A 22862-nucleotide genomic window follows, 5' to 3' on the forward strand; every position below is an offset into this window, starting at 1 on the left:
ATGGGAAGAAATGCTTCGACTTACAAACCATGTCTCTACATAAGAACAAAAAAGCAGCCGGAACAGATTAATCTGTTTTCAGTGCATTCCTATGGGAAATGCTGATTCGACTAATGAACATTTCAACTTATAAACACCTTTCCGTTACGGATTAAGTTTATAAATCGAGGCACCACTGTAACAAACATTTCTATACCACTGTGTACCCCATATCCTGTTGCTTAGTGTAGCAAATTATACTAGAGTAGATCCATTGAATGAATGGGGATTTCATGAATCAACTCCTCTATAAGCTTCACTGGTTCTAATAGGCCTAATCTAACAGTGAATTTCTATAGCATAATAAGTTGCAACTAGAATAGACCTATTTTTATGAATGGAACCTACAGAGGAGTTGGCTCACTAAATCTCCATTGATTCAGTGGGCCTACTGTAGTGTCATTTACTACACTAAACAGGATTTGGGCCCATGTCACATTCATCTTAGTAATTATTTTACCAACTTGGTAATAGACGTCAATATTACTATCCATATGTTGTAGAAGGCTAAGGCTATGGTAAGGCCAGCTAATGATTTGATAGCAGAAGTGAGATCTGAACAGGTGGCTTAAGTCTTGCTCCTATACTGCCTCTTGTAGCATCCGTGTGACACAGTCGATTGAGGTATGATTATATAGATAAGTGCAATTAATTTGGAGCCCTTCTGTAATTAAGCAATGGTTTGAATAAATTGGTATAGAAGGTAAATAAATGGAAGCTGATATATTCATAGTATGCATCAAGATCAAATGGAAGTAATCAAGGATGGTGGTTAACTGGTCTAAAAAAAGATGAGGTTGCTTGGAGCAGCTGGTCTTTCTTGAAGAGAGCACAAGAGGAAAACTTCTGTTGCAAAGTATTGATTTTATGGGAGACGGGGAAATTATGGCACATTATTCAGTTTTGATGTGGCATTATCGTGTGTGAGAATTAAGATGCAATATTATCTGGTCATAAAACATGCTAGTCCCAAGAAGAAAGGGCTATGAAAAGACCTTCAAGAATCATGATTAACTAAGTCATTTTATTCCCAATATGTCTATGTCTATATTTTCAATTTGCTTCATTAACCTGCAGAGTCTGTTTAGTAAGTATTATTTTTGTCTTAGTCTTTTTCACAGATGAGTGGAGTGGCAGATGGACTAATAACCTCACTTCCTTGGGGTAATAACCAATCTTAGGAAGTATCATAAATTTGTGAGCCTCCAAGTATATTTTTGGGGGGAGCTAAATAAGAACACACCATAAAAGAATGGGATTTTATAACCCTAAACCCTCAAGGAAAACAACTTTTTCAGATTACACAAATTTCTGGAAATTATCAAGTCCATTCTATTAAAGTGTTGATAACACTATGGTAATAATGAATGCAGGAATACTACAGACAAGTAAGTGTACAAATCAATTTGGGATTCAGCTTTGATTCCTTTCATATGTCATGATAATTGCCAAATGAATGCTCTCTAAAGTACTGTATATAGAGCTCAAAAATTGGAGATGCTTCTGGGCAATTTCAACAGTTAATGTTGTCATACACAAACATCAGTGCCGACGAAGATTTGGGCAGATGAAGTTCTCAGAATCGCCTAGCCAGTGGTCATGTTATCAGAGGAATCCTGGTCGCCATAGTCCTCTTCAAAGTAACTTTTCCAGGTTCTGTACATCAGCCAAGCAAGATTAATAGGCTGTGTCAACAAAGTGCAGCAAATCTGAGATGTGAGGAGGACCCACCAGATTTCTCATTCTCAGTGAGACACACTGCCAAGATTTCCCTGTTCATCAGCAAGAGTTCTCAGACCATTCTGGAATTAAAACAATCTTGTACATGCTGGCGTTTCTTCTACCCTCTCCAGCTGAATTCTATGCAAGAAAGATGGCACTCTCTACAGGAATTGTGAAAGCCCTGCCCAGCTTGGCGTTTCTTCTGTTTTTCCAGATGAATCCTGAACAAGATAGATGCAATTCTGTCCAGGGATTGTCATAATTCTATATAGAATTGGCATTTCCTCCAGGAACCAATAACAAAACAACAACACACTCCAAACAATTGTATGAGTTTTTCTGTAAGATTTCTCAGGGGGAAAAAAATCTGGTGCAAAGAAATCTCATGTCCTTTTCATGCTTACCTCCTGAAGTATGAGAATCACTTCCTTTAATGTCTTCCTCAGCCAAGCATGAGCGGTCAGTGATGGCAGTTCTGTAGTTCCATTGCTAGCCTGGCAACCTATGGACAGTGGTAGGAGAACACAGTAAAGTGGATCCTCCAGCCACCATTAAAGATTTTACTACTCATTGCTGTTTTAATTCCATGCCTGCCTGCCTTCCATCCTTGGGGTCTGTTTTCAAAGCAGATGGATAAATAAATAGATATATTCAATGTCAGTTATCCAGTTGCAAAAGAAGAAAAATAAAATCGACACAAGCATGCAAAGCAGTGGCTGAAGCATGTCACAGATCAGTTTCCAATCCAAGTTGTATATATGCAGACAGTTGTATTGTGTTCCTTTTTTGCTACAATTCCACACACAAGCCTGAGACAGGAGGACCTTGTAGCATCCAGACAAAATACTAATGCTGTTTGAAAACTATAAGCTGGCTTCTTTCTCATCATATTTCCTATGAGCCCTGGGGACAACTACTCCTTCCAGGCTTAAAATATGTGGCTGGATCCATCTACTTCACTCAGAGTTCACTGAGCTTTGTAACAAACTTAGCATCCACTACTACTATGGAGCACGTCCACTTAAATGGTGTGACTAGGGTGTGGATGTTACAGTCTCTTGTTCTCCTAACTCTGAGATTTCTACTTTTGAGATGTCTTTGGAGAGAGATTTTGCAGGACTACTTGGCTATCTCACAGATGTTGTGTAGGAATCCTTCAGTCTCAAGAGACTATGGTAACGTGATCTGGCTAGAGGTCTTGGAACAGCGTCTGTTGTGGCTGAGAAGGCCAATTCAAGAGTGACAATCCCTTCCACCTTGAAGACAAATACAATCTGTCCCCTGTCCAGTTCCCTGATTTTGCTGGTTTCAGGACTGCCTTTTGCCTCGGCCTGCTGAACAAGTGCCTCTTCAAATTGGGAGAGGCCATGATGCACTGCCTGCCTCCAGGCTGAACGCTCAGACGTCAAGGTTTCCCATTTGTTGAGGTCCGTTCTTAAAGCCTTCAGATCCTGCTTGCAGATATCCTTCTATCACAGCTGTGGTCTCCCTCTGGGGCGATTTCAACTGCACTAATTCTCCATACAGGAGATCTTTTGGAATCCAACTGTCAGCCATTCTCATGACATGCCTGAGCCAACATAGACATCTCTGTTTCAGTAATGTATGCATGCTAGAAATTCCAGCTTGTTCTAGGTAAAGGTTAATGTTCCCCTTGACAATTTGTCCAGTTGTTTCCGACTCTAGGGGCGGTGCTCATCTCTGTTTCCAACCCATAGAGCTAGTGTTTGTCCGAAGACAATCTTTCGTGGTCACGTGGACAGCGTGACTAGACAAAGAATGCTATTATCTTCCCACCGAGGTGGTACCTATTTATCTACTCACATTTTGCATTTTGCATGCTTTCGAACCACTAGGTTGACGGGAGCTGCGACAAGCAATGGCGGCTTCCTCCCTTGTGTAGATTCGATCTTAGAACTGCAAGTCCTGCCAGGTGATGCCAAAAATGCATCAGAGACAACGCATATGGAACATGTTCAGCTTCCTCTCCTGCTGTGCACAAAGGGTCCAGGACTTACTGCAGTACAGGAGTGTACTCAGGACACAGGCTCTATAGACCTGGATCTTGATATATGCTGTCAGCTTTTTGTTAAGCCATACTCTCTTTGTGAGGCTAGAGAACAGGGTAGCTGCTTTGCCAATGCATTTATCCAACTTGACATCTAGGGAGAGGGTGTCAGAGATCATTGAGATAAGGTACACAAAGGTATGAGCAACCTCTAATTCTGGTAGTAATAGAGGGAGGCGAGTCCACGCCCTGGCCCATGACTTGTGTTTACTTCAGACTGATTGTTAATCCAAAATCTTGGCTGGCCTTACTAAAACAGTTCATAAATTATTGGAGGTCTTCAGCAGAATGGGCAAAAACAGCTGCATCATCGATGAAGAACTCTCGCTTTCCATCTGATCTAGTCTGGAGACAGACACCTTCTGTTCCAATTCCAAAGGCGTGCTTCAGCATGACAGCAAAAAAGATCCAAAACAGTGTTGGCGCGAGGACACAGCCCTGTTTCACTCTGCTTCGGATGTCAAAGGGATCTGATGTTGAGCCATCAAAAAGTACAGTGTCCTTCATTTCCTCATGTGTTTCCCACAGAAACAGAAAACAGTATTGTTTGGAATTGTTGTTGTTCAGATTAGAGAATGGGTACTTCATAGAAAACTTTCATATCACAGCGTGGATAGCAAAATTAGTCTCCTTTGTAAATCAGATGTCTTCCAGACCTTCTCCTTGAAATATGTCGTGGGCATTTTGCCAAGAAAGATTCTTTTTGTTGTGGAGGGGAGATCAGCACTCTCAGTGAAAATGTCCCATCTCAGCTCTTGACAGAAGAAGACCACTCTGCTCCTAATTTCCTATGGGAATCTGCTATCTTTCACTGTGAAGAATGTCGAAGATAACCATTAAAATAAATCCTCTGTATCTGGTTTCTGGTTTGCTTGTATATGGATTAGTGCCACCACTAAATGCTTCCCACTCAAGAAGCTCTTGCTGCCTGAACCTGGTTATTACTTGTGCAGAATAAATTGTAGGAAAGGTGGGTGGAGGAAAATTAAGAGCTGGAATCATTGTCAGGGATGGCCAGAAACCTACAGAAGCACGAAATTCTCACTGGACCTCTTGACAAGGTGAAACATCAAAAATAGCTGATAACAAATCTTATCTTGAAAAATCATCCTCTCCCTAGTCTGAGGACACCATCTGACCTGAAGAAGTAATGTTCTTCTTGAAAGTGCCCTTGAAACAAGATGCAGAGAAGCATTAGTTCTTTGTTTCATTTAAAAATTAATGCACTAATGTCTTTATGAAATGAAAACTTACACTTTAAGCTGCACTTAGATCAATTGCAATCCATGGGACCTCACTCCCACAAATGATTTCAGTAAGACCTAGGTGGGAAGTATTTAGTTTGGATACTGCCCATTTTGTCTTATCCTCTCAATTAATGTGCATGTTTTGAAAGATCATTGAAATTATCCACCTCTTGATCAATTCAAGAAGTTGCCCATAGTCCAGATCCAATATTTATTTGTTACCACACCACCTAATCCTGAACCTATGACTTGAATCCAGACAGAAATGAATAGTTCTAGTAAGCATTGTATGAACATATGAACATAAGAAGAGCCCTGCTGGATCAGGCCAAGGGCCCATCTAGTCCAGCTTCCTGTATCACACAGGGGCCCCACCAGATGCCTCTGGGAGCACACAAGACAACAAGATACCTGTCTCTTTATATCCCTCCTCTGCATCTGGCATTTGGAGATCCCTTCCTTTTAAGCCTGGAGATTATACTGTACATCCCCATAATGGCTTGTAACCTGCGATGGACATCTCCTCCAGAAATCTGTCCAATCCCCTTTTAAAGGCATCCAGGCCAGATGCCATCACCACACCCTGTGGCAAGGAGTTCCACAGACTAACAACATGCTGGATAAAGAAAGATTTTCTTTTGTCTGTTCTCACTCTCCCAGCACTCAACTGGAGTGGATATCCCCTGGTTCTGGAATTGCATGAGAGGGAAAAAGAGCTTCCCTCTATCCACTTACATCCCCTGCATAATTTTATATGTCTCAATCAGGTCCGCCCTCAGGAACCTTTTCTTGGCTCCATTTAGCTTTGCTGCCTACAATTCATTTTATTAATTATAGCAACTACTGACCTTGGATATTTTCATATTTTGTTTCAAAAGTTAAAATGATAACCTTCTGTAGATTGAAGCCTATCTATCTATCTGCCTGCCTGCCTGCCTGCCTGTCTGTCTATTTTTAATCACACAGTAACTAGGAGCAGAATGATGGTATTCTTTCGCTGTGACCTGGAACAATCTCTTTCCATTGCACCAGGGTCATTTTCCCTAATGAAACTAATATAAAGGTAGGGCTATTGGAAGGATTGTAGAGCTAGGACTTTAGGCAGTATTATGGGGGAAATAACACAATGTTATAAAAATGTATGACCAGCTCTGGTTAGCTGAAACCCAGTTAAAATATTTCTGAAAAGGTAAGTAAATAACAGGAAGGAATGCATGACTATTTCTCCCACCTTGCTTAACCAAGGCAAGTGTAATTGTTCTTTGCGGTTGCTCATTTACCCCTCATCAAAACTCCCTGGTTCCCTTATACAGGATGGCTTTCCCATCACCAAACCTGCGAATGTCAGAAGCAGAGACTCATGGTAAATGCATGCAAAATTCAGTTCATCTGTTATGTGAAAAAAAATGGTTTGGCAAAGGTTGTTTTACTGTAGTTGTAAGAGCTGCCTGGCCGTAAGCAGAATCTGCATTTGAAACAATAATTTTCATTATCTTTAATCTTTTATTTGGGGGCGGGGTAAGTAGCTGAAATTTTTAAATCTCAGAGAAGGACAATCATTTGTCGTTTATTTTTGTGCTTTCTCATTTTATAGTAAAAGAAAACTGAAGGTGGTGGGGTCTTGCACACCACTCAGTATCAGTAGACATTACATCTTTCAATGAAATCTACAATATATATGTGCCTGACACTTTTCCATAGTGTGTATCTGCGTGAGCTTATTCACTTCCTATACATCTGATTTTAAAAATTTAACTGAGATCAATTAGGTTGAGTTTTGCTTTGCTTTAGAAATTCTAGGCAATGGTTATGGCTTTATTTCAGAGTTCCCGTCTTCAGAGGCGAGCCGGGAAGGGGGCAGGATACTAATTCTAACAGGACACTAATTCCAGGATTTCTCCTGGCAGAATTCTGGGATTTCCAGCCCAAAGATAGACACATATACTTCACTCACCTGGACCAAGGCTTATCTCAGGCTTTGCTTTGTACCTCAGACCTTACATCCAGTTCAAAAAAGGAAACTGCCCTAGTGCTTCCTTTTTTGTTCTTTGAGAGGGATCTTCTATAAAGCTTAATGGGCAGTGAGACTACAGTTCCCACAAAGATCTAGTCTTTCCAGGGAGCATTGGGCAGTTCTCTGGAATTGGAATCTGGGGAAAAGAGAAAGAAAGAGAGAAAGAGAGAAAGAGAGAAAGAAAGAAAGAAAGAAAGAAAGAAAGAAAGAAAGAAAGAAAGAAAGAAAGAAAGAAAGAAAGAAAGAAAGAAAGAAAGAACAGCAAATGACACAACCCTATTCCCTATCCACCTGATCAAGGTGCCATTCCATGTCCAGGCATGTTCAGAGAAGGTGTGGGTTCCTAGGTATATTCTAGAATGTGTAAATGCCAAACATGCAGTGCATTCATTTGAACTAAGCAGTGAGTGGGCACATTTAAGCAAGCCACATTAATTACAAGAGCACTAAGGGGCCATTTTCCACACCCAAAAGACTCCAACACCTATTTTCCCTGAGAACAGCTCCAGAAGGTGGGGTGGGAAGGAAAAAAAGGGAAGGTAAGTTGATAGGAGCTCTGCTTATGAGCTTTTGCTTGTATACATTTTATCACATTCACTGTTAGTTAGTTAGTTTGTTTGTCTGTTTATTTGTCTGTTAAATTTCTGTGCAGCACCATCTAGTGGCATGACACAACTATGGGTGGTTTCCAACAAAAGCATAAGATAAATGCAAAATAACAGCTGTTCCCACCCCACCCTCACCATGAAATATTGAAAGCAACTCACAAAAGGCACAATATGGCAGCCGCAGGCAAAAACCCAATAACATAGAAAAATAAATTTAAAACTAACAATTATAAAGGAAGGATGTCCTGAAATGTCTTTCTGAACACGGAGGTTTTACTGTGCTTTCTAAAAGTTCGGAGGGTAGGGGCCTGGTGCATCTCCGCAGGCACAGCATTCCTGAGAAGGCCTGGTTCCTGATCACAGACTGCGTCTTCTTTTTTATCCCCCACCCCATTTTTTCCTTAGCTGACATTCCAGATTTGCACAAAAATTACAGTGTGAATATTACATATAAACATTCTCTGTGAATTTCATCATGCTCCCTTCCTCCCCCTCCCCCTCCCTCTCCCTCGCCCTGGGTGGAAGGAGAAGGTGCAAACCATAAAGCACTGTTTCTCATCTTCACACTTCAACGAAGTTCTTGAAATAACACTTCTTAATATTTTTTTTTCCTCTTGGAGCAAAACTCAAAGGACTATAACCCACGCTCCTTGAAGTCACTAAGGTTTAAACATACTGTATAATGAACTTTACTGGAACGAACCTTACTGGATTTAGTTATTTTGAAAGGATTTAAAATGCAACCAAACTTCTCCAGATTTTGCCCATAACATTTCATCCTTTTAAACACTTTCATGCCTGATATTTTGAGTGTGCCGAGACCCAAATAATGAGCAATCCACTTTAAATATAACATCCAGGATATTGTTTGGTTCTGGAAGATTGCGGAATCCTACCAGTATGGTAATGAGGGATCTCTTACCTGCATAAGTGTTATCCTTGCATAAGCAGAGATCTGCATTTGGAATACCTGGATCTTGGATACCTCCCTGCACAAGAGCCAAAAAGCCAAATTGCTTGTGTTACACCTGTTGTACAAGCAGTTTGACTCAAAGATGATTCCAACCAATGCCTATCATAGTTATATGGCTTATCACTCTCTATCCAGCCCTCTTCTGCTGTCCTGTACTGTATTTGTTCCAAAATGGTTTTTATAAAGAGTTGTAAGTGTTCATTAAATGAAAGCCCACTACTTGGAGTGTGTGTGTCTGTGTTTTATTTCCCATAAGTAATTATTGGGAAAGTTCATTTGAATAGAGGGAGAACAAGCAGTTGCTATTTCTACAAAATTAATTGAACAAGATGAATGTAATTATATTTAATTGATCATAATGGAGTTAATAACAACCTAATCATACCAATTAGTTGATACTAACCATTGTTTTGCAGCCTCTGAAAGATAACAGCTTAATGAGGCTATTATGCCATATTTTGACACAAATCACGTAATAGATCTTTGCAAACCAGTGACATCAAAAGAGAAATTTAGGACTGAACACAATCAAGATCAGCATCAGAATAAATCTTCAATAAAACTTAAGCATTTCTAAGACAGGATTTATCATTAAAAATTAAATGAATTGTGAACCGTTTTTGACATAGCTTCAAATTTAACATTTGTATCAGGTATTCATGATTTACTTCTATAATACTTGAGTTTGTCCCATTATGCTACTGTTGCACTATAGTAATAAATTATATACTGTAATACTAGTACTAGTATTGCAACAAAGTAAATAACAACAGAAACAAAAGCAGCAACAGTGCTGAAAACAACATCCCTCCTTACCAGAATCGGTCTCAAAGGTGAGACTAAAGAGCAGTAACACAGTCCTAATATTCAGCAGCGGATTTGGCTGGTGGCAGAGGCAGTTTCTCGACCAGCTCTTTAAAACAAGGTGAAGAGAATATTTTTTATATAACTGATGCAGTGTATCAGCGATGGTCTATTACTGTGCTTTTTTAAAAAAAAAAATTCACTGCCCCTGCCCTTCCACCAAAGAGCAAATGAAATGTTCAATTTGCCAATACCCTTAAGTGGCTTGTTTGTGAAGCTACTTCATGATATTGGATATTCAAACCAGAAGGAGCCTTGACTGCCAGAAAACTTGCTGACTGGCTTACTGGAACCATGAACTAGTATATCATGCAACATCTTGTGGCAGGTCCCACTAGCTTTCTGTAACTACTGAAGTCCTATTTCCCACACCCTACTAATCCTACAACATTCTGATAACTTGCTGGTTCACCTGTCTAGGTACTGGGTCCTGATCCTCTGACCATTTAACTATGTGCTGGTATGTCATTCTGGATGCTGGGACATGACTCCACAACAAAGTGTATAACTGCCAGTCCACCAGCTAAGAAGGCTGGCCAAAGGCTGGCGCACAGCAGGTGTAGAGTCCTCTAGCATCCTTGTCCAGAGCCAATACTGGTGAAGCTAACAGAGGGAAGGGTCAACAATGTGGTATAGACAATAAGAAGGGATCCTTCAAGATTGAGCATGTCTTGGAATGGAACAATGGAATAGTGGAACAGTGGCTCATGATTTAATGCACTCCTTGCCATGAAGGGGTGAGGCACACAACAGAGCCCCATTTTGGAGGGTTTTAATGCAAATGTCTCAATAACAAGACCTCTTTTAGACAAGATGGAATCACAAATATGAATACAAAATACTTAATTTCTTTGTAGCCCATCAGGCTGTATGCAAGAGCATAGATTAAACTAATATTTAAAATAGTACTTGGCATCTCATGTAAGTATATATAAAGAAACATTAAAAGCACACAATGATATTATAATAATAATAATAATAATAATAATAATAATAATAATAATAATAATAATAATAATAATAATAATAATAATAATAATAATAATAATAATAATAATAATAATAATAAGGATTCTCAAAAATAAGTATCAAGATGTGAAATGAACTTGAAGAATCTGTGAAGCAGGCAATAAGTTCTGTCTTTCCGTGGCTCGTTTAATAGATTTAGTGGCCCTATAGAATATATAGTAGTCTGTGCCAGCTAGCAGAAATAGGACTGTACATAAAGGGGAAGTCTTCTTGATCCCAGTTGTTAAGGGTTTAAGATATTGTTCCCTTCCATCTGCATACAGAGGACCTTCTGTTAGGAAGTGTACCATGCCCTCCATTTTGGAGCCTCCTGCTGGGCAATATCTGCCTGTACCATGTTGGTCCGTGTAATGTCCCTGAATCTCTTTCACACCCTATTGTAAAGAATCATTCATCATCAACCTGACAAACTCAGGTAGGCCTTCCTCACCCTCCCCAGTCTGCCTGTATATTTATTTAATTTATTATGTATTTATTTAAATTATTTATATGCTCCGTTTCTCCCCAGATAAAACAATACATTTAAAAACATTATATAAATATCATTTTAAAAAACAATTAAGCATACATTAACATTTAAAAATCAACTATAAGAACAATTCAAAAACATTTTAATACCTGTCAGTTAAAAACCAGCATTCCTGAGATAACTCACTGCTTAAAGGCCTGCCTGAAGATGAAGGTCTTCACCTAACGACAAGAGGGAGGGGCTAACCTGGGTTCTTGGGGCAGGGCATTCCAAAACCTGGGAGCAGCCACTGAGAAGGCCCTCTCTCGTGCCCTCACCAAATGAGGTTGGGAAGGCGGTGGAGCCAAGGGAAGGGCCTCCCCCCTAATGTCCAACATTAGGACAAGAAAGGACTGAATCCTCTAAGAATTGTGTCCACAAAAATTTAAAAGTGTCCATTGCAACTGTACTCTTCGTCTGGGTCAGGAAATAATGACATCTGGCTATCTGGGTAAATTTGTGGATATATAATAGAAGAACTAGTTCTTTGGATGCCATCACTGCCACAGAATAAGATTTCAGAAACGTTCTTTCTAGTGGTCTGCTTGGATTTGCTCCAGACTTTCTACAAACCATGATAAAAATTGCAAGAGAAGTAAGAAATAGTGGAGCAAGCAATTGATCGCTAGGTCTCAATTGAGCTCTCTTTTTAACGGAATGTAAATGAATTTTTAAAAACTCTAGTTCTAGCATGTTCTAGAATAAGAGACTCTATTCCCAGTAACATTCAGTATGTCTACCAAATGGCATCTGTCTGTGTCATTACATTTTACAATACTGTGCCATGGAATACAAAGCACACTTTCAATTATCACTGACAAATGTCACTAAATAGAAGGACCTCATATGCAAGGGTTTGGAGGGACTTACACATGCAAATATAACTGCCGTGTTAAGTCACCCTGTATCCCTGTGGTGCTGCTACTGATTGTCTGACCTTTCAATCCATCCAGCTCTGAATGGCTTTGGGCACAGCATTCAGCGCTGCAAAGACAGAAATCATCATCCAGGTTGCAATTAGTAAGCCAGTATTTCATGATTATATTTATAGAAGCACAAAAGAGAAAGCTACCCAATTACGGCTGGGTTGAGCTGGGATACAATTACTAGAAGCTAACTACCAGCAATACTTGCCTGATTGTGCATGCATTTTTCAACATTTACAACAATGCAAAGGAGGGAAAGGGGGGGAGAAACCCAAAAGTATGTTCAACTCACTTGACCTTTAAAACACTCTGTGTAGTGATTGTTCAAACATCAACAACGACAAAAAAAAAAAAAAACATTTTGAAACCTGTATGGCATATTTATAGTATGTCTCTGTGATCGGGCAATTGTGTCCGTAGCAAATGTTAAACAATAATATCTGAAGGTTATTTCAATTTAGCCAATACCTGTAAGATCCAATCAAGCATAATCAAAAGGTGCTGGGCTGCACTCTTGACAAGCACAAGGTGAAATCTGCCCAACAGCATACTGAATTGTTAACAACTTGTCCTCCGAATATAAGCTCTAGAAACCTGTTCCAGGATATTACTAGCTCATAGGCAAATGCATATGTAACAGCTGTTAGGCTGAACACTTCTTGTAGCAACAGCTACATCTTTTATCAGCTGGAGACCTGCAGCTAATGTTTGGCTGTACATCACCTGGGAACCCAGGAAGCTGCCTTATACTGAGTCAGAGTGATCACAGGGGAAGGAAGGAGAGATGCTTTCAGAAAATAAGAAGTGGCTGAAAACTGTTTGCACAGGCACAAAAGGAACTGCAGAGGTTGCCCATGCTAATTGGTACGGTGCCATTTACGCATTGATACCTAGTCAGTTAGCCACAATTAGCAGCAGCAGCTTCTGCAATTCCTCGTCTTTGTGCATAAATATCCCATAGGATTACGGTATATTGGTAGACTATTCCTTAATTTCTAAAGTTCTAGTAATAGACATCCCCCCCCGAACAAAATTATAAGGTTGAAGCTGACATTTGCTGGTCTATCGAGTCAAAGTAGCTGTTCTGCTTCCCTCTTCTTTCCCTCCTGCAGCCCAAGGAGATGGAGTTCTAGCTTGAGCGGGGAGCCTACATACATACATCAAGCTCTCTCTCCTCAGACTGTCACTTTCTGTGGTAAATGTGATGATGGAGGGGGAGGCCTGGGACAGTTTTTTGTCACATGTGCTTACCATATGTTTTAATAATGACTGAATATTCTCTGTCTCTAACATTAAGATGGCCTACTTTTCCGAGGACATCAGAAATTAAAAAGTCAAAACCTAGGAAAGACCTTCTGGGAGCATTTGTGGTACATAAATATGCATACATATCAAAGTCCCCTTATAGCACTCTCTCCTGCCACCTTTGACTGCCTCTTCCAAAATGTGTAATTTCTCTTATTTTCTTCCTCATCATTCTCTCTCTCCTCTCTCTCTCTCTCTCTCTCTCTCTCTCTCTCTCTCTCTGTGTGTGTGTGTGTGTGTGTGTGTGTCTATCTGTCTCTTTCTCATACACACACACTCAAAACCCCACACAGAGTTGCAATGTCACATTCTCTGGGCCATTTCCTTCAAATCTCTCAGAGATATTCTAATATTAGGAAATGACCATGTTGTTGTTCTTGTCATTACTTTGACATATATTTCACCTCATAGTGCTTGGGCAGTCTCTGGGTAGTTCATACCATAGTTATGCAAACAACGCTTTGCCCCCTAGCAAGCTGGGTAGTCATTTAATGACTGCAGAAAGATGGAAGACTGAGTCAACCTCCAGCCAGATACCTGAGCCCATCAGAATCAAATTAGGTCATAAGCAGAGCCTTTACTGCGGTACTGCAGTTTAACCATTGTGCCATGGGGCTAATGTGCCATTAGCTCCAACTGGAAAAAAAAAAATTAACCAGTCTTTCCATTATTATTAGCCAGGATACTTAACAATATGTTGATATTAAAAAGAAGAAGAATACTGTTTGGGGGAAAAATGTTTGGGAGGGAGAAAATCATAATTTTGTGTTAACAATTGTACAGTTCATAGCTACAGTCATTGTGGCCATTTTGACAGTGTCCCTGTTGGGTTTTGAAGGACGAAACGCATGCCACAGAAAATACAGATTATTTATTAAAATTGTGCCATCAGCATGTACAGCTCTTTACAGAACACATAACAACAGCCTCTTATCCCATGGGGCTTGCAGTTCAAAAATCAGCACCAGGGAAAACAACAGAGAAAAGGAAGGGAAATAGGAAAAAGGAAGCAATCTCCAGCTGCTTTAGTGCCACGTGTTAGAGCATCATGATGGACTACACTATTATTAGGGCTGGATTTATTCATAAACTAAACTACAGAGCAAGGGGGTGATTTTGTGGGCTTCAGACTGCCTGTTGTTTTTTTTCACCTCAGAAAACAAGATTTTTTGACAAACAAAACAACCAACCACCTAAGAGAATCATACTTCCAGGACACACAATCTCAAGAACCAGGTATACCTCTCACATACTTTTTTTTTAAGTGAAAAAATTCATTTCTGGAAACAAAAGCTTCTGATGGCTGTTTGTTTCACTTGGATGTGGGGCAGTCAGGGAGAATAAGGCAAAAGGAGTAGAAGAACTTTAGATGGAGGTGGTGAGAGTTTGAGGAATCTTCTGTCAAATTCCTCAAGGGAAATCCAGGAAGCATATCAGTAGAAGGGCCTAATTTTGGCGGGCTTTCATTGAGATAACCGAGAAGTTTAAAGCTGTGTGGGAATAATTCAGTCAGATGTGCTTCAGTATTTATGTGGAGTGTGGATTAAGAGTGGATGCATGGAGATGGAGTGAAAAAGTCTTCCATGGGTTGGCACATATAATCAGTTACAGAATGACAGTGGATAATACACTGTCCACAGACGACTAAATTCACACATTATATGCTTGCAGCATCCTCACTTCCATGAGAGCAAGAACCTGTTTCCACTCAAGAAGATAATTTTATTTTAATGTTGCTTATCACTCTTACTCTTTGGAATAATACGATATCAGTCTATCAGTCCTGTCGCCACCACAGCATAAGAGTCTTGAATCTTTTTAATCACCCAACTGATCAAGTTGTAGTGGTTTGACCTTGCTCATAAGCAGCCTTCTGTTTCTTGCTGCGCTGGAGAAAAAAGGATGAACATAATGAAACAGCAAACAGAGAGGCTGTTGCTGATTTTCATAGGTACTCACTGTGCTTCCTTTGATTAAGGGAGAACATTTCCTGTGAGTTGGCTGAAGGCATATTAATGAAAGTGGCATTGTTAAGCGGAAAAATAAAACCACACCATTTGCCTTGTGCCAAATGTTTTCTGTGAACTATGTTTGCATGTTTGACCCTTCACTGTAGCTGAAGGATCAAAGCTATTTTCTTTACAAACAGATATACTTTAAATAAAATATTTGGCCTTAACTCTTAGGTTAAGTAAAACAGTTTGCAGAATGACAGATGATGATGATGATTTGTGCTAGTGGTAGTAGTACTAATAGTTATAGATACAGTGGTACCTTGCTAACGACGACCCTACTAAATGATGAATCTGCATAACGATGACTTTTTGCAATCGCTATAGTGATTTGCCAAACAGTCATTCCAATGAGGGATTTTCGCTGGACTTTGATTAGGTCCGTGGTTCGCAAACCGTTTGTTCACAATACAGTGATTTTTTCAGCTTCACAAAATGGCTGCCCTGTGTTTTCCAGAGCCATGCTTCGCAGGGCAGCCATTTTTACGGCTGATCAGCGCTCGAAAGATGGCTTCCCTATGGGTGATCTTCACTGGATGAGGAGGTATTTTCCCCATTGGAACACATTAAACCAGGTTTCAATGCATTCCAATGGGGAAAGGGTTTTCGCATGATGACAATTTCGCTAAACAGCGATTTTCATGGGACGGATTATCATAGTTATGCGGGGCACCACTGTACTGTATTATTCCAAAGAGTGAGAGTTAAGCTATGACATACACACTTGGAAGAAGGTCCCATTGAAATCTGGAAGCTTCCAACTCATGGTGACCCCATGAAAGAGCAGTCTCCAAAATGTATTGTCCTCAACAGTCCTGCTCAACTCCTGTGGAATTTAGGGAGTCAATCCATTTCTTATTTGGTCTTCCTCTTTTCCTGCTGCCTTCCACCTTTTCCAGGATTATTGTCCATGTGTCGTGTCATATTGTGAAATTTTTGTCTTGCGAAGCACGGTACAAATGGTTGTGCAATTTAAAACAAACCCAAAAAAGGGGGGAAATTCATCTTGTGAAGAATGGCCATGGAAAAATTCATCTTGCGAGTCACGAAAAAAATCACAAAATGCTTTCGTTTTACGAGTTTTTGTTGTGTGAGGCATTCGTTTTGCGAGACATCACTGTACTACTATACAGAAGGGGGGAGATATTACATCTAATTATCTGTGGACTGGCTGTTCTTTGTAGACATTCGTGGAGATTATCTTGCTACTTCAAGACTCGATGATCCATAGGGTCCCTTCCAGCTATGCAGTTCTAAGATGATGGTGTTGGTGCCTTACAGGGCTGCTGTAAAGATTTCTAATGTTGGTGAAGCAGAGGCTGGAAAAGTTATCTCTTTAAACTGTGATTCTAGCATCCCTTAACCATTCTGGCAGTTTTAGTCTAAAAATGTAACTTTTCCAAGCTATGATGTGAGGCAATTTGAACACCAAAATGATATCCTGGAAGGGGCTAAGTACTGGTGGTACCAGCAGATTTTCTGTTTTAAACTATTATAGGTGCAAACAAAATAAAATGAAAATAATCCGGTGGCATCTTAAAGACTAACTTTTATAATTTCTAATGTGTGTTTTCGTGGACATGTACACTTCATCAGACATAAAAGAAGGAGCTATAATGTGGCAAATATTTCTACATGGCATCAAAGTATAGATATCAAAATAGGGATCGTGATTGGTAGGTAAGAAAGCCAGTGGGTGTAATGTCTTTGATATGCAGGTCTTCCATAGAAGCTTGTCTTGTAAAGAATGAGAAAACCTCTGTCATAAATTAACAATGGTAGCATAACAATGGTAAAATTAAAACAGTACAGTAAAGTAAATGTTAATTAGATGGGCTATTTACAGTCATTGATGAACTTTTGCCCTACAAGCTTTTCTTTGTAATCTGTTGCAATAGTGTGTAAATTAACCTCAGACAATGGATGGCCACAAGAGCAGAGTAAAGAATCTGTTTTACCTTTAGAAATTTCTAAGGTGGATCTGTTAAGGGGGAAAATATCTAGGAGATGCAGTACAGTATGATATTTGTAATGTTTATATCTGGTAGTGCACCCAAAAACCTTGGTTTAAATTAAGTCCATTGATATGTGTGTCTAGCATGTGTATATACAGTATTTTATCTCAGCTGTTTCTCTCTGGATTCTTGTCCTGTAGCTTCTTTTTTCTAGGACGGCCCCACTTTCAAATTGTGGAATGTCTTGGTAAATTAAAATGATGTGAAATGGTTTTCTCTGTGATGCCATTCCTAATATCTGACTTATTACCATTGATTCAAGTGCATTGAAATTGTTCCATTTGTCCTATGTTTTAAACTAGGAATATGTTGCACCTCACGGGTTGGACCGGGGGGAGTGTGAATTTACCTCAGAATTGCAGGTGGCATTCAAGACATGAGCTGCCCACAGAAGCAGTCTTTTTTTTACCCTTTCATTTTAGTATGAAAATGTTACTTGGCTAATGATGCATCAGCATTGTATTTGAAAGCATTTGCCAGGAAGTAAGAAAATGAACATTTGATTTAGAAGTATTTATCGGTTTTACCATAATTGATTTCACCACCTCATCTTTAAATTGTGATTACACCCATAACATTCACATTAAAAATTCCATTTTTATGGCAATTACTCCTCCAAAAGGTAAAGGTAAAGGTTCCCCTTGACAATTTTTGTCCAGTCGTATTCGACTCTAGGGGGCGGTGCTCATCCCCATTTCCAAGCCATAGAGCCAGCGTTTGTCCAAAGACAATCTTCCATGGTCACATGGCCAGTGCGACTTAGACACAGAATGCTGTTACCTTCCAACCGAGGTGGCCCCTATTAATCTACTCGCATTTACATGCTTTCAAACCGCTAGGTTGGCGGGAGCTGGGACAAGTGACGGGTGCTCACTCCGTCATGTGGATTCGATCCTAAAGACTGCTTGGTCTTCTGACCCTGCAGCAAAGGCTTCTGCGGTTTAGCACACAGCGCCACCACGTCCCATACTCCTCCAAAGATGTATCAATATCTAGTATCCTCCTCAAATTGCCATCAATGAGTTTATAAGGTTCAATAGAAGATGAGCTGCTTACTTCATTTGCCTCCTCCCTTGATTTGGCAACACTCTAATTCGTTAGTCAGAGAAGCATTTACACAATATGCGGCATATTAATAAACTTTGTCTTTCTTCCAAATGTATGCAGGCAAGACCTGGTGAGGTGTGAAGCTGAAGTGACTCTCCTTGGAATAACTACAGAGAAAAGTATACCCAGCAACCATTGGTCATCTTTAATTTGGCAGGCAACAGGACCCATATTTATAGGTGGCTTACCACATCGTTACGCAAGAAAGCAGGTACTGTATTGCATTTTATATGATGCTCCATCTTGGGAGCTTACTGGTTAAAATCACCTAATGATGGTTTAGCTCTGCAGAGGGTTTTCGAGTGGTGTTTTGTTTCATATGATGGTTGAAAGAGTAGGTCCAAGAGGGGGATGCTGGATGGATGAAAAAGCAGAACCTTTTGCTACCATAAATTTGCCTGGGGAAGGGGATGGAAGTAGAAATACTTAAGTCCCATCTGTATAAATGTTCACTGATCCTCTGTTATCCTCACAGCCCGCATCTAAGCCCCTGCCACACACAAACTCACACTCTGCTGAAGGGCTTCCACATTTTCAGATTAGATGTGTGAGGGCCATAGCTGGAACAGTGGGGGAAAGCTTCTCCACTTTCATGAGCAGGAGAATCCCATCAGCAGAGTTCCTCTCACAGGAACTAAAGATCCAAGTCCATAAATATTTTGGAAAGGCGTTTTCTGTTTTACCTCATTATAGTGATGCGTAGCTATATTACACATCCTATCGGGATTGTTCATGCTACAGAATGCTTTCTGGAAATCTTGTACACAGAGCCATTTGAGGACCAGTATTTTTAAATGAAGGTTATATTTAAATAGAATTTGCTTTGACATTTGCTTGTCTGTGAAGCCAGAGTAATTGGGCTTTGTCTATAGCTGATAATAAACTATTGGTTGAAGGCTAACAGTTTGTTTTGTAAGTTAATAAATGCACTCCTTAAAATGTGATAGATGGAAGCTATTGTGTTGTCATTTAGTTGTCTGAATAATATTTGCAGGGCAATGTTTTACATAGTTCTTCAGAAGTATGCCTTGAGTTTAGTGGGAGTTAATGTGCACATAAATGAATGTAGGATTGCAGCTTAAGTGAAATTTCCAGATGAGTTAATAAGAAACATAATAAGCTGTTACCTTATTTCCGCTTCCATGGGCTAAACAAGAAATCAGTTAAAATCTACAGATGTGCTGAACTATATAAATGAGTCTCCCATTGCACCCAGTTTTCCCTTGAAGGTGTGAAATATTTATTTGAAAAGATTTAATGAATTGAGTAATCTTTTCTGCATCCATTTAAGCTACTACTAAGTTACCGTTCATGCAAACAAAAATGGCTGCTAAGGAAGCAACAAGACTAAAAATCACTTTTTGGGAGATAAAATGTTAATGGATTGTGAAAATGGAGAAGCTGCAAAAATGTTTGTGGATGTCTGAACTATTGTGATGTTGTTTTTAAGATAACTGAAAAACATTATTAATTTTCAGTCAGCAGATGGAAGTGTCAGCGTTGTGTACAGTACATGGATTTGATGGCCTCAGTGGAGAGGAAGAACAAACAGTAATTTAGAGTGTTTGGGGGCGGGTAGGGATATTTATGTGGCTAGGCTGCCACTGTAATGGGGAGCCATAGCCACATAGAATTCTATGTCACCTGAAAAGGTAGGGTCTTAAATTTAGTTTATTTTTTAATGTAATAATTTATATGTATGTTGTTATGTATGGCATGATTTGTTTTGTTTTGTTTAGTCGTTTAGTCGTGTCCGACTCTTCGTGACCCCATGGACCAGAGCACGCCAGGCCCACTGCCTCCCGGAGTTGTGTCAAATTCATGTTGGTTGCTTCGATGACACTGTCCAACCATCTCATGCTCTGTCGTCCCCTTCTCCTCTTGCCTTCACACTTTCCCAACATTAAGGTCTTTTCCAGGGAGTCCTCTCTTCTCATGAGATGGCCAAAGTACTGGAGCCTCAGCTTCAGGATCTGTCCTTCCAGGGAGCACTCACGGTTGATTTCCTTTAGAACTGATAGGTTTGTTCTCCTTGCAGTCCAGGGGACTCTCAAGAGCCTCTTCCAGCACAATTCAAAGGCATCAATTCTTCGGCGGTCAGCTTTCTTTATGGTCCAGCTCTCACTTCCATACATCATGACAGGAAAAACCATAGCTTTGACTATTTGGACTTTTGTTGGCAATGTGATGTCTCTGCTTTTTAAGATGCTGTCAAGGTTTGTCATTGCTTTCCTCCCAAGAAGAAGGCGTCTTTTAATTTCGTGGCTGCTGTCTCCATCTGCAGTGATTATGGAGCCCAAGAAGGTAAAATCTGTCACTGCTTCCATATCTTCCCCTTCTATTTGCCAGGATGTGATGGGGCTAGTGGCATGATCTTTGTTTTTTTGATGTTGAGTTTAAGACCGCTTTTTGCACTCTCCTCTTTCACCCTCATTACAAGGTTCTTTAGTTCCTCCTCACTTTCTGCCATCAGAGTGGTATCATTTGCATATCAGAGGTTGTTGATATTTCTTCCGGCAATCTTGATTCCAGCTTGGGATTCCTCCAGTCCGGCCTTTCGCATGATGTATTCTGCATATAAGTTAAATAAGCAGGGGTTACAATATACAGCCTTGTCGTACTCCTTTCCCAATTTTGAACCACTCAGTTGTTCCATGACCAGTTCTAACTGTTGCTTCCTGTCCCACATATAGGTTTCTCAGGAGATATATAAGGTGGTCAGGCACGCCCATTTCTTTAAGGACTTGCCATAGTTTGCTGTGGTCCACACAGTCAAAGGCTTTTGCATAGTCAATGAAGCAGAAGTAGATGTTTTTCTGGAACTCTCTGGCTTTCTCCATAATCCAGCGCATGATACCTTCCTTCTAAAGGCATCTCTCCCTTATATACATCAATAGAAACGTTCGGGAAGAATGCAACAGGACATGCTGGATGAGGGATTCTGGAAGTTGGAAGTTGTCTTCCAAAAAAGTCATATTTTCACATTTCAACCACTAGCAGTTGCCATTCTGTTTTTCCCTCTCATTTTTCCTTCTTGAGCGAACAGCCAAACAGATTTTAAGTATCCTTCTATACTTTATTTTTAAAACTTCAGAAGGTCTTCCCCAGGTAGCCAGGACAAGAAGCCCTTAGTAGCACCAGATTCATTTTCAGAGTTGGGTGTGAGTGGTAAAGTCATAGCACACTCCAAAAGAAGGTCAGGGGCTCCATGATCACTGCAGATGGGGACAGCAGCCACGACATTAAAAGATACATGCTTCTTGGGAGAAAAGCGATGACAAACCTAGACAGCATCTAAAAAAGCAAAGACATCACCTTGCTGACAAAGGTCCGCATAGTCAAAGCTATGGTTTTTCAAGTAGTGATGTATAGAAGTGAGAGCTGGACCATAAAGAAGGCTGACTGCTGAAGAACTGGTGCTTTTGAATTGTGGTGCTGGAGGAGACCCTTGAGAGTCACCTGGACTGCAAGGAGAACAAACCTATCCGTTCTGAAGGAAATCAACCCTGAGTGCTCACTGGAAGGACAGATCCTGAAGCTGAGGCTCCAATATTTTGGCCATCTCATGAGAAGAGAAGACTCCCTGGAAAAGACCCTGATGCTGGGAAAGTGTGAAGGCAAGAGGAGAACAGGACGACAGAGGACAAGATGGTTGCACAGTGTCATCGAAATGACCAACATAAATTTGACCAAACTCTGAGAGGCAGTGGAAGACAGGAGGGCCTGGCGTGCTCTGATCCATGGGGTCATGAAGAGTTGGACATGACTTAATGACTAAACAACAACAAGAACGAGCTGGAATTGTTAGCATGTATATATTACTGAAACAGCGGCTTCTACGTTGGCTTGGGCATGTTATGAGAATGGCTGATGGTCAGATTCCAAAATATCGCCTGTAGGGAGAATTAGTACAGAGAAATCGCCCCAGAGGGAGACCACAGCTGTGATACAAGGATATCTGCAAGTGGGATCTGATGGCCTTAGGAATGGACCTCAACAGATGGGAAACCTTGACATCTGAGCAGCCTGGAGGCAGGCAGTGCAGCATGGTATCTTCCTATTTGAAGAGGCAATTGTCCAGCAGGCCGAGGCAAAGAGGCAGTCCCCAAACCAGCAAAATCAGAGAGCTGGGCAGGGGACAGATTGTATTTGTCTTCAGTGGAAGGGATTGCTACTTTTGAATTGGCCTTCTCAGCCACACTAGATGCTGTTCCCTCTCTGTTACCATGGTCTCTTGAGACTGAAGGATGCCTGCTGTATATCGGTGAAGAGGGCTTCACGGATTTCCACAATAGATGCATTTGAGGCTTTGTTCTCTACCCACCTGGCTTCACACTGGCTACTTCCCACAACCACCAAGTGCTGCTTCTGTGGTGTTATTTAACTATGTCTTTTATTTTTTTGATTATTAATCTTGTTGTATTC

General features: G+C 40.4%; 1 protein-coding gene across 1 annotated transcript in view; it reads left to right on the forward strand.

Annotated features, from left to right (window-relative positions):
• The window catches only part of LOC110073003 (eyes shut homolog), a 112517-nt gene that overhangs the window by 24463 nt on the left and 65192 nt on the right, over positions 1 to 22862 (forward strand). Inside the window, exon 5 of the mRNA XM_078386662.1 lies at positions 18498 to 18648. Coding sequence (XP_078242788.1) covers positions 18498 to 18648 — 151 coding nt within the window. The remainder of the gene's footprint in view (positions 1 to 18497; positions 18649 to 22862) is intronic.

The sequence above is a fragment of the Pogona vitticeps genome, chromosome 1 (genome assembly GCF_051106095.1).
Source record: "Pogona vitticeps strain Pit_001003342236 chromosome 1, PviZW2.1, whole genome shotgun sequence".
NCBI lineage: Eukaryota > Metazoa > Chordata > Lepidosauria > Squamata > Agamidae > Pogona > Pogona vitticeps.